General features: G+C 35.3%; 1 protein-coding gene across 4 annotated transcripts in view; it reads right to left on the reverse strand.

The window, feature by feature from the left end:
• Positions 1-6484: 6484 nt before the first annotated feature.
• GPAT3 (glycerol-3-phosphate acyltransferase 3) overlaps positions 6485-13482 on the reverse strand; it is an 87364-nt gene continuing 80366 nt past the window's right edge. For all 4 annotated transcript variants that reach the window (XM_074228593.1, XM_074228595.1, XM_074228594.1 and 1 more), the window contains one exon: positions 6485-7582. In XM_074228593.1, the coding sequence (XP_074084694.1) occupies positions 7471-7582 (112 nt within the window). In that variant the 3' untranslated portion in view covers positions 6485-7470. The remainder of the gene's footprint in view (positions 7583-13482) is intronic.

The raw sequence follows: 13482 nt of genomic DNA on the forward strand, positions 1-13482 counted from the left end.
CCTGCAGCACTACAGTGGATTATGGGAGGAATCTGGGATACCAAGGACAATATTAACAACTACATTTAAAAGTATAAGGGAAAGGGCAGCTAGGTGGCGGAGTGGATAAAGCACTGGCCCTGGAGTCAGGAGTACCTGGGTTCAAATCCGGTCTCAGACACTTAATAATTACCTAGCTGTGTGGCCTTGGGCAAGCCACTTAACCCCATTTGCCTTGAAAAAAAAACTTAAAAAAAAAGTATAAGGGAGCAAAAACTATCCTTGTGAGTAGTCCCAAACTAGAGATTAATAAACGGGGTGAAAAAGCACCAAAGAATAACAAAATACTGTAAGTTTCTAATTAAAGAGGCGATGGACTAAATATGCAGAATGAGATGTTCATTTTTTGGACTAATATGGAAATTTGCTTTGCTTAAGTATGCATATATGTACAAAGGGTTTTTCTTTTGGGGGGAGTTGGGAAGGAAAAATATAAATATTTGATGATTTAGAAAATAAAATTTAATGACAAAAAATTAAATACATAGGTTGAATAAGAGTTATAATGGATTAAGAGACAGAGTGGGCCTGAGAGCTAGGAAAATCTCTGCTCAAGTTTTGTCTCTAACACCTACTGTCTGTGTGAGCTTGGAGGGGTCATGTAAATTTTAAGAAACTTTCTAAAACTATGTGAGATACTGAGTTCACAATTTGCAGTAGTAAAAATAGTTTTCTTATTAGGTAGTTCCATGTTTCAATGGAATCACAGGTCTTTTACCTATGTCTCAACTAAAAGAAATCTAAGACTCAACCCCAGAAGAAAGCAACAACCTCCCTCCACATCCCCCCCCCCCCCCAAATAGTCTTAGAAGAACCACAAAGACACCTTAAATGGTTGGAATAAATGAAGCAAGAGATAAATGTGTAAATAAAGAGAAAGGAAAACTCTAAAAAAAAAGGGAAGAGAGTGCTGCAAGGTCAGTGGAGAGGTGTAATAACAACAGATTGCTTTTATATGAGAATTGTAGAATTCCCAACATGGAAATGAAATGAAGCATTTGCAGCAAGAACAATCTTATGATCATCTCTTTGTGTACAGAGTTAGAGGAGTAGTTCACATTGAAATCTTCTAAAATGACAGAAGTTGAAGTGAGAACTATGAGCCAGATTCATCAAAGAAGTTGGTGGACAACCACAGCCTGAATTTGAATGTAGATATGGTTTCAATGAGCCTCAAGGGAGGAGATGGAGGGAGAAAACCTAGAAGTGACCACGGAGGGTAAGAAGAATTCCAAACTACTCCTAATTTGACCAGTGAGTGCAAAGGGAAAATGAGTAAATGAGTAGTGCTACAGATAGCATTAAAAAGGGAACCAGAGAGGCTCTATCATTAGGAGGGAGCCTGGTGTCAGTGACTCCCAAAAGATGGAAAGAGTGAAAAAAGGCAAAGATTTAATATGAAAACAAGTCTGTTACCTATAGCATGTATATTTCAGAGAGAACAGTAGAAGGTTGGGGGGGCATTTGTTTGAGACTGGGCTGGAAGGGTTCAGGAGGATAGAAGTGTAAGAATTCCAATGGATTGAGTCACTTGTTAAGAAAGAGCTGTTTGGGGGTAGTATTGTGTTGTTTTGTTTGAGTATTTGAGTATTACTAGCACTGTGGATTGAGGGTCAGGAGTCAGACAGGACTGAAACAATCAAACACCACCACCACTTAGGTCTATCTAAAGGGAGATACACCCTTCTCTCCACATCTTTCTCCAAAAAAGATATTGATTCCTGATGAAAGAGGAAGCAGGTTGTTGGGGCTAGAAGTTGGACACTGTTCTCGGAGAGGAGGTAGGTACCAAACTAAAATTATATCTGCCTGCTCCCTTTATTATTGCTTAGTAGATATAATATTGTTTAAGTGATGATAATATTGTCTAGGGGATATGATTTTTAGATTCAAGTAAACTCTTGATCACTGTTCCTTTAATGGGAAAGAAGGCCCCCAAGTTCTATATCCAAGTCTTGATGACTTTTCTACGAAATGTCAGTTCTACCTGAACACATAGCAAATAGTAAATAAACCCAAATCCAAGTGAGAGCAAAACAAAATTAAGAGAAAATTTAAGTCAGAAAATACAGAGCATATGAACTCTCCCATTAGGAGGGAGACAGCTCAACCAAGAGTCTCAGATCTCATCCAAGGAAATATTCCCTGAAGTCTCTGGGCACCTCTCAAGGGAAGGTAGGGTCATGATAACAACTGTCAGCTTCTCTATAAACCAGCTTCTTCCCAAAGTCTTTCTCTCAGACTTGGAGATTGGAATTAGGCATTTTTTTCCTTTCTCAAAGCAGGAAGCTTGAAGAGTCCTTATATTCTGCTTCTGTCCAACTCACACTTACTCCACCCTTTCCCTCATATAGGTACAGGGCATTGAGCAATCTGTCTGCACTAATGAGGGAAGTCCCATGCAATTAGTCCTTTGGACCAAGGGTTAGAGGAATAAAGTAATAGGTGGGGGGTGGGTTGGGGAATGGAATTTGGATGATGATGATCAATGGGCATTCAAGATCATTTGGATGGGAAGGAAATGATGGGTGAGGAGACCCCATGAGAGTAGCTGGTAAAATAGCATTTCTATCCTCTCCCTGAAGGGAGACCAGAGATGAGCACAGAACAAAATGGAATGGAGTCTCTACTCCCTACAGGTGAGAGGGTGCCTTGAAAGTGAGAAGAGGTAAAGCTAGGGGACTAACATTACATGGAATGGCTTCTGTCTACTTGCAAGAAGAGGAAAGAACCAAGGAAAAAGAAAAAATAAAACCATCATTTCCTGAAACTAAAAATAAAAATATCATCATCATACTTAATACTTACTTAGTTGTATGACTATAAATGAACTGACTCAGATTAACAACAGCAAAAAGGCAGGATTCTCAATCTCAAGCTATAAAACAATTCCCAAAGGGAAAAAAAGTCCAGGGCTAGATAGATTTTTAAGGGACTTATCTATTTCTATTTTTTTTTTTGCAGGTATTTTCTCTCCCTCCCATTGCTTCTATTCCCTCCTCCCACACACAATTGAATAATAAAAAAACAAAAATAAAACCCTCATTTAAAATGTACAGTTGTAAATTCATAATGGAGAAATAAAAACTCAAGAATTTCTAGGGATTCAATGAAAAAAAAGTGTAAAAGGGGCTTAGCCCTACCTGATCTAAAATTATATTGTAAAGCATCAGTTATCAAAACTGTCTGGCATTGGCTAAGAAACAGTGGAATAGACTAGGTGCAATAGCAGGAAATGATTATAGTAATCTGATGTTTGATAAACCGAGTCCAGCTATTGGGATAAAAATTCTCTCTTTAATAAAAACTGCCGGGAAAATTGGAAGTTAGTATGGAAGAAATTTAGACTAGACCATCCCCTCACACCCTATACCAAGATAAGATCGAAATGGATACAGGATTTTCACATAAAAAACACCACTACAGAGAAATGCAAATTAAAGAAGCTTCTTTTGGGTACCACCTCACACCTCTCAAACTGGCCAATATGACTAGAAACGATAATGATCATTGTTGGAAGGGTTGTGGGAAATCTGGGACACTATTACATTGTTGGTGGAGCTGTGAACTCATTCAACCTTTCTGGAAATAAATTTGGAACTACACCCAAAGGGCACAAAAATGAACATACCCTTTGACACAGCAATATACTGGGTTTATACCCTGAAGAGATGATGAAAAAGTGTAAAAAACATCACTTGTACAAAAATATTCATAGCAGCCCTGTTTGTAGTAGATGTGTATCATGGAACACTATTGTTCTATTAGAAACCAGGAGGGACAGGAATTCAGGGAAGCCTAGAGGGATTTGCACGAGCTGATGCTGAGTGAGATGAACAGAAACAGACTGTACACCCTAACAGCAACATGGGGGCGATGATCAACCTTGATGAACAGGCTCATTCCAACATTCCAACATTGCTCATTGCAACAATCAGGGACAATTTGGGACAATTTGGGGCTGTCTGCAATGGAGAATACCATCTGTATCCAGAGAAAGAACCTTGAACAAAGTCCAAGGACTATTTCCTTTAATTTAGAAAAAAAACCCCTATCTTATTGTCTGATCTTGTTATCTCTTGTTTCTTCCTTAAGGATATGATTTCTCTCATCACACTCAATTTGGATTAATGTATAACATGGAAGCAATGTAAAGACTGACAAATTGCCTTCTGTGGGGGGTGGGGGGAGAAAGTAAGATTAGGGGGAAAATTGTAAAACTCAAAATATTTAGTGGATCTAAAAAATAAATAAAATAAGATGTGCAGTCAAGGGAAACAAATTCCAACATTAAACATATCCAAGTTTATCATTTATCATTTTACATCCATTACATCTTGGGTAGGAGGTGGATAATTTAGTTCCTCTTCTGTCCTCTGGAATTGTGATGTCATTGCATTGAACAGTTCTAAAGCCTTTCAAAGTTTTTTTCTTTATAATACTGATGTCATTGTATAAATCGTTTTCCTAATTATGCTCTCTTTACAGCTGTCTTGCCAGATTCTTCTGAAACTTTCCATTTCACCATGTCTTGTATATACTCTACTATATTCACATGCCATAAGTCAATAGATAAAAACTCCAGTAGTTTCCATTTTTAGGCTACCATGAAACGCTATAATATTTTTTGATGTACAGGTCTTTTTTGATGGGGGGGTATAAACCTAAAAATGGATAGGTCAAAGAGTATGTTTTGTTTAATGATTTAGAGGGCATAGTTCGAAATTATTTTCTAGAATGGCTGGAAAATTCAAAGATCCACCAATGCTTCATTAGTTTACCTGTATTCCCAGTTTCTCTAATATTTATCATCATCTTTTGTCCTCTTTTGTCAGTCTGATGGGTATAAGGTGAAATCTTGAGTTGCTTTGTTCCCAATATACAACCCAGTACCCTGGAGCCAAAAACCATGTCTTCCTCCCCAATGCCTATTTCCAAACTTGCTCAAACAGCCAATACTGATCATGCAACTCCTTTGAAGAAAGTCAGTTAAGTAGAAAGCTGGGGAACAATCTTCACAACTAGGAGTTCTGATAAAGATCTCATTTCTAAAATATACATAGAGGATTGCAACCAATTTATAAAGTTACAAGTAATTCCCCAATTGATAAGTAGTCAAACGATATGAATAGTTTCCAAATGATAATCGTGAAAAAATGTTCCAAATCATTATTAGAGAAATGCAAAATAAAACAATGAGGTATCACCTCACACCTATTGGATTGGCCGAGATGAGAAAAAGGAAAAATGATTAATGTTGGAGAGGTTGAGGGAGGATTGCGACATTGACACACTGCTGGTGGAGCTGTGAACAGATTCAATCATTCTGGAGAGCAATATGGAACTATGTCCAAAGAGCAATAAAACTGTCCGTACCCTTTGACCCATCAATTCCAATTCTAGGTCTATATCCAGAAGAAATTGTAAAAAATGGGAAAAGTGCCACATGTTCCAAAATATTCATAGCAATTCCTTTTGTAGTGGCTTTTCCCACCAATGGGCAAATAAACCATAGAGCCCCAGGTATAACACTGCAACACCCTAGTCCCCACCAACCTTACTTTCAGATTGGTCCATGGAACCATTGTCTGGAACATATGACTTTGCAACTCTTCCAGAAGCCAGTTAACAAAAGACCTAGCTAAGGAAGTTTTTTTTTTTTATCACTAAAGTCCTTGGCACTGTCAAATAGCTCAATTTCAGAAATAAATTTAGCTTTACTTCTAGAAATAACAGTAAGCTACATGCTTTGCTTATGCAACCTGAGACCATAGGACCTTTCAATCTGGCTTGATGCTAAATTCTATATTATTTCCTTCTATTGGGAAATAAGTTTCTTAAGAGCAGAGGCTGCCTTTCTGTCGTGGTCCAGGATGTACTCCAGTGATTTGCACATAACAATTGTTCAATAAATGCTTTTTTAATTTATGATAAACCAAAAGAACCTTACGCAAATGTTTATTTCTGGTACTTTGATTTTTCTAATTTATGGGAAAAAAATTTATCACCACATATTGGTTGAAATTCACTGATTTCATTTGCATGAAAACTCTTCCTCACACAAATAAACTTTCTGGGTTAAGTAGAACTAAAGCACAAGATAAAAGAAAAAACAGGAAGGATTCTTGATGGAGGTTGAAATAAATTATCATGCAAAGCTATGCCTCTTTGTGTGTACCAGATGAGAGTTCACCAAAGTCTACCTACTGAATCAAACACAGTTGCAATATTCATAAAGTGGCCAAAAACAGAGCCTACAACAGTATTCTTTTTTAAAGGAGAGATAAGAAAAAGGGCGTAATTTCTTTTTACTGCATATACACAGGTATTCTCCACCAAGTATGTCCCAAGGTTCTACCTAAATCTAAAAAAGAAAAGCAATTTTTTTTATTGAGGAAATGAGTCCTATATACTTAAAGAAATTGGTTAGAGCGAGAGAAAAGAAAAGAGACATTTAGAAATATAGAATTTATTTTTGTTGTGTTTACAATAAGATAGTTTTAACATTCTTTACATCAGAAAATAATAGATAATACTTTTCATTGTGTTTAAGAATTGCATCATGTTGCTAACAAACATTGCTTATGCTGTGTGAGTTGGGAAATATTTCTTTTCCCTTTTACTCTTTTTTTAAGGCTCAGTTTTTCAGTTATTTTACATGTTTTTTAAACTTATAAGGGCAGGAAAAAGATACCCACCCCAATGGTATAGTGAGTGCCACATGTTTCCACATTCATGCATCTATTAAAGATATGCAATGTGACTTCATTTTCCTGATTCTAGTGTGTGAAGGTTTATTTGTCTATGAAAACAAACTACGTATCAAACTAGTGGCAGATGAAATAAGGGCTGAGAATACTAGAGCTATGGGCATGAAAAAATGCTAGGAGATTCATGGGAAGGTGGTTTATTTCAATATGCACTCAGATTTAATTCACTTTTCCATGTTGGGTACATTTGATGTACGAAGGTCGACAACTAATGTTTCTACTTCTAACCCAAAATATGTATTTTCATGGCATCATACAGCCAAATCTTTGTTTCCTGAAACCCTCAAACACCCCAGCTTCAGATCTGCAGTAATAAAATTCAAGTTTGCCAGGATACAGAGGAACTGTTTGTTTTTGTTTTCTGGGGATGACAGGAATAGGGAAAAAAAGTAAAGTTAATCAGAAGTGAACTCTGGCTATCCTTCTGGAATTATTATAAACAAGGAGCTCCTAGGAACCTTAGAAAGTATCCTTTTCAAGATTTACTATGTAAGCATTTCAGTCCAATATTAATTATTCAAGGGAATACCATTTTAAAATGGTGGAATCTATTTCATTCCAGTAAATTACCATATAATTCAATGGAATGAGGTTATAATGAAAAAATCCATTTCTGTATTCTGCTGCTGACACAGAAAAGTGGCTGCTTTCATTTTTGTACTCAATCGGATTCTGTGTTTATAGACCCATTTCCAACTATCATTTTGCTATAGTTCTTCTGCTGCTCTTCCTTGAAAGTGTCTTTGACCTTGGCTCTCTTCAGACCTCCATCCCTGAAAACATACAACAGGGATAAATGAGACACACAATGGAAACATTCATTTAGATTTAGGAGTTAGTGTATCTTTGAGTTACTTTAAATACTTTAAGTTACAAAAACTGCCAACATACAATCACAGAAGGAAATCCACACCAATGATCATCACACCAAAATCATATGTACGTAACCCCCAAAAAAGCATTTGACGTTGCCCACCAGCTAGGAAGGTGTGGTCTAGCACCACAAAAGGAAACCGTGTGTATGTCACTGACCAATAGACTAAAAATCAGGGATAATATATAAAGTTAAAAAGCTACTTTATCTTATTAACAAAGACAAATATAACTATTTCACTGATTATTATTTACATGAAGAAGATCCACTGTGGGTCCTAGTCAATTAGATCTGAATTAAAAGCAGACTGCTTTTATTAGAAAAGAAAAATAAAAAAATAAAATCAATAACAGTTAAAAGCAGACTTCTTATATTAGGAAAAATAAAATTGATAACAAGTAGACTTAAAGTTGCTAACAATCATAAAATTACCCTATATTCTTTATACCACTTGTTTTACAATGAATTGTTTATTGCCTTGTGCTTTTTTGTTAAGAAATATGGTCTCTCAACTAATATGGCTATGTGGGGAACCTAGAGGGTATCAGATAAGTCTACAAAGATGCTGGTAAAACTCTAAAAGTGAAGAGAAGAGGAGACAGAGATTTTAGCTGAGGAAAAAACCAAAATTGAGGTGCTAGGAGATTGGGTCAAAACCCAGAAATTCCTGCAAGGGAGGGCTCTAGTATTAGCCACAGCATCCATGACCAAGTAGGGCTGCACACAATTATCTAAGGTTATGAGAAGGAATACAACAAGATCCAAACAACACCAAGCATCAATCCAGAAAGTGAGAAATCAGTAAACAGAAGAAAATGCTAAATTCAATGAAGTGCTTTGGATTGAGAGAATTTCTAGAAGTAAACCCAAAAGTGAGTAATCACAGAAATCCAACAGAGAAATAGAATAAAGCATAACCTGGTCACAAGGGCTATAAAAGTATATATCTGGAAGAAATTCATCAAGATGGGAAGACAGATATCGCAGAAAAATCCTAAAACTACACACATACAAAATGTTTAATGTAAACATACATTCAAATCAACAGGGAACCAGGAGGAATCAGGGAGAGTGAAGAGATGAACTCAAAAAAGCAGAGGTAGCAAACATGACTTCATACAAGGAATAGAAAAACAGACACAAAAAGGGATGAGTAGGGAAACTATATTACATTTAAAGGTTCCACAGGAAATAAATCAATGATAATGTTAGCTGTATATATAGTAATAGCATAGTATAAATACTTAAGTTAATCGAATTGCACTAAAACTATAATAATGAGGGACCTCAATGTACCCCTTTCAGATTGACAAATTTAATAAAAGATAAAAATGAAATAAGTTAAGACCATGAAGAAAACTTTAGGAAAATTAGAGAAAGATAACTCAAGGGCAGCTATTGAATAAGAACTGAAAAGATTATTTCTCAGTTATGCACAGCACTTTTGACAAACAATGACCATGTGCCAAGATATTAAAAATGTCAAGACCACCACACAATAGCAGCTACAGCTAATTAGGGGACTTCAAAGAAAGGATTAAAAATTGAAAGTTAAATTATGTAATCCTAAAAAAAACTGCTGAGTAAAAGCACCTATTATAGAGATAATATAAAAACAGCAACAATGAATAATATAATAAAGCATTTAGGATGCTTCTAAATTGAGTTTTAGTTCCTTTCATCACAAATTTAACACACTAAACTAAAAAAGTAGAAATTCTGAAAATCTGAAATTAACGAAATTTAAAGCAAAAACATACTAAATTGATAAATAAAACTAGAAAATATTTTTAAATTTTACTTTTATTTATTTATTTTTAGGTTTTTGCAAGGCAAACGGGGTTAAGTGGCTTGCTTGCCCAAGGCTACACAGCTAGGTAATTATTAAGTGTTTGAGACCCGATTTGAGTCCAGGTACTCCTGACTCCAGGGCCAGTGCTTTATCCACTACGCCACCTAGTCGCCCCTAAATTTTACTTTTAAATTAAAAAAAATTTTCTCTATCTTCTACTTTCCCCATTTATTTCATATTCAATTTTATGTTCCAAACTCTCTTCCTCCCTCACCCACTGATAAGTTTCTTTCATCTTCAAATGTCATAAACTTTTCCTTCATTTTTAATTTGCTCCTTTCTTCTTAAAAAAAAAAAATCAGACTACCTATCTGATTTTATTTATTAGTGTTTTTTAAATAGCCCCCAAAATCTTTGCAGCAAATTTCTCTAATAAGTCTTATTTCTAAAATATGTAAGGAACTGAACCAAATTTATAAGAAAAATAATTTCTCAAATAATAACTGGGCAAAGAATATAAACAGACAATTTTCAGAGAAATAAATCAAAGCTATCAATAGACATATGAAAAATACTCAAAATCATTATTAGAGGTGCAGCTGGGTGACACAACAGATAGAGCACCGGCCCTGGAGTCAGGAAGACCTGAGTTCAAATCGAATCCCAGACACTTAACAGTTGCTTAGCTATATGACCTTGGGCAAATCACTTAACCCCACTACCTTGCCAAAAAAAAAAAATCACTATTAGAAAAACAAAGAGCAAAACATCTCTGAAGTACCAACTCATACCTACCAGATTGGCTAAGATAATAAAAAAAAAGTTAAATGATGGTCATTTCCCCCCACAACTCTCCCTCCCCAACCTTAAAAGAAGAGAATGTGAAAAAACAGGTACACTAATACACTATTGGTAGAACTTTAATCTAGTCTAACTATTCTGGAAAACAATTTGGAACTAAGCCCCAAAGGCTATTATTCAATTGTGCACACCCTTTTGACCTAGCAATACCAATACTTGGGCTATATTTCAAAGAGATCAAAGAAAAAAAGGATCCACAGACACAAAAATATTTATAGTGGCTTTTTTTGTGATGGTGAAGAAATGGAACCTAGGGGATTCAATCAATTAAGGAATAGCTGAAAAAGTTATGGTATATGGAATTGATAGAATATTTTGCTATAAGAAATGAAAGGAGTGGTGTCAAAACACAAACCCGGAAAGACTTGTATAAATTTGTATAAAATGAAGTGAAACAGAACCAGGAAAACAATTTACACAATGAAAGTAATGCTGTAAAAATTATCAACTGTGAAGGATTCATTATCACTGTTGAACTCACTGACACAGACACACCACAGTTGCAAAGGTCTCACAATGAAAAATACTATCCATCTGCAGATAGAGAACTGATAGACTTAGAGGCAGAGTGAAGTATATTTTTTCTTGCTTTTCACCCCCCTTACAACATAGCTAATATCAAATTTCTTTTGCATGATTTCATATTTTTAATAGATTTTATATTTCTTGCTTTCTCAATGACCAGGGGAGGGAGAGAAGAGAAAAAGAGAAAAGGAGAGGGTGAGAGAGTTTGAAACTGAAAATAAAATAAAATTGAATTTGAAAACATTAATGGAAAGATATCAACATTGTAAATAAAAACAACTTTGAAAGCCCTAAGAAAACTGTGATAAATGCAATCATCAATTATGATTCCAGAAGAATGTCAAAGCATGCTACTTACCTTTTCACAGAGGGGTGTTTTGCTCAAAGTTCAGAATAAGACATACTTTTGACACAGTTAAAGAAAAGTTCATTTTGCTCAAATTTACATATTTGTTATAAGGGTTTATTGGTTCCCTCTACCTCCCCGCCAATGGTAGGGGATGAGGGGGAAGCGATGAGGGATATTGATAGTGTGGCCAAAGTAATAAAAAGAAAAAAGGAAAAAAAAAGTCGCTGATTTTTTTTTAACATACAGCAGAAAAGAAAACAGACAAGCAAACAGCTCTGAAACTGGTATGTCAAATTTATTATATACTTAAAAGAAAAAGTGAGCTCTCTGTAATAGTCAAAATTTCCTTAATAATCTCTTTTTCCTGTTCTACTTTGTATATAGAAACGGTTATTTTATTTGGTATTTAAGCCAAGGAAAAATATTAAAAAAAGGATTTTATGTAGCAACATAAGCAATCGAATTACAATACAATTCGAGCACTTATATTTTGTTCAGTCATTTTCAATTCTTCATTTTGGGGTTTTTGTGGCAAAGATACTTGAGTAGTTTTTGCCATTTCCTTTTCTAGGTCATCTGACACATGAGGAAATTGAGGCAAACAGGGTTACACAACTAGGAAATGTTTGTGGTCAAATTTGAACTCATGAAGATGAATGGTTCTGATTCTAAACACAGCACCTTACTATGCAAATTTTGTTACTATTCTAGTAAACTTCTTGTATAACTTTTTCCCTCTCCATTTGTTTCTACTTGTATCTCTACTTGTGCTTAGCGCAGGAACTAGTGCATGGTAAATGAAATAAACAGATAATTGATTATTATCTAGCTACCTACCTTGATGTGCCAATAATGACTCTACAATTCCATTTTCTACTTTATGAAGATAGTAGCAGCCAATCAGGAAAATTAGGAGAGACTGAATTATTAATAAATATACTATTTAAGACTTTAAACACCAAGAAAGCATTATTATGTCCATGAGGAAACTAAGACTCAGAGAAATTAAATTGTTTTCTTGAAGTCATGAAGGCTTAATTTATATTATAAATATTTAACTTTAATTCCATGATTTGTCATTACTAACATTAATGTATTTGAGATTCTATGTCACAAGAAAAACAAAGAACTTGAATTATTACAAAAAGGCTAGGGGGCAGCTAGGTGGATGGAGCACCAGCCCTGGAGTCAGAAGGACCTGTTCAAATCTGGCCTCAAACACTTGATACTTCCTAGCTGTGTGACCTTGGGCAAGTCTCTTAATCCCATGGCCCAACCCAAAAAAGAAAAAGACTACTTTACAGCAATATCAAAGTCTCCTTTATAGGCAATGCTCAAGATAGGTCTCTCTGCATGCAAAAGTTTGTCAATAAATTTGTACTTTTCACAGGAAAAAAAGGCATTTAAGTATCCCAGATCACAAAACCCTACTTAATATAATTCAAAATGTAGTTAAACAGTACCAATCTAAAATTTCGTCCTTGAGAAGGATGGTCACTCAAATGTAAGAAGCTTCCTGTCTGACTTCAGACAGCATTAAGTCAATTTAAAAATCTGATAACTAAGGGCAGCTAGGTGGCACAGTGGATAGAGCACTGGCCCTGGAGTCAAGAGGACCTGAGTTCAAATCTAACCTCAGACACTTAAGAATACCTAGCTAATGTGACCTTAGGCAAGTCAATGAACCCCATTGCCTTGCCCCCCCCAAAAAAATTCAGGGAACTGTCTTTGGCTGTCTGAAACTTCCTTCTTGAACCCATTTCCACTCCTAAGCACTTACTGCTCCCTGCACTCCAACAGTCCCCATGCTGACCTAAACCTTCTAACTCAGTACTATAACTAACTTCTTGCTAACAATCCAAAATTTTTATCTTCACCCTCCTCAAAAATCCATAATTCTCATAGAGATAGACTGTATTTAGAAAAGTGGATATTGTTTAATAGAAATTAAATCTCTCCAAAGTTGAATTTCAGCTAGATTTAAAAAAAAAAAGTCTATAACATTTCAGGCAACATAACTAAAAATATCCACAGAGAAGCCAGCTATATGTTGAGGAATTTTCCCCTTCACTTTAGATCTCTTATGTAATTTCCAGTTTTCATTTTGCTTCCTTCCTGAACCCAAAGACTTTCTAACAATAATAGCAACAGCTAATACTAGAAAGTTTTACCAAGTACTTTCTTCACAAATTGACTCTGTGAGGTATTTTATAAAGGATTATTATGCCCATTTTACAAATGAGGAAACAAGACAGAGAGATTAAATTGTTTT

This window comes from Macrotis lagotis, chromosome 3 (assembly GCF_037893015.1).
Source record: "Macrotis lagotis isolate mMagLag1 chromosome 3, bilby.v1.9.chrom.fasta, whole genome shotgun sequence".
NCBI lineage: Eukaryota > Metazoa > Chordata > Mammalia > Peramelemorphia > Peramelidae > Macrotis > Macrotis lagotis.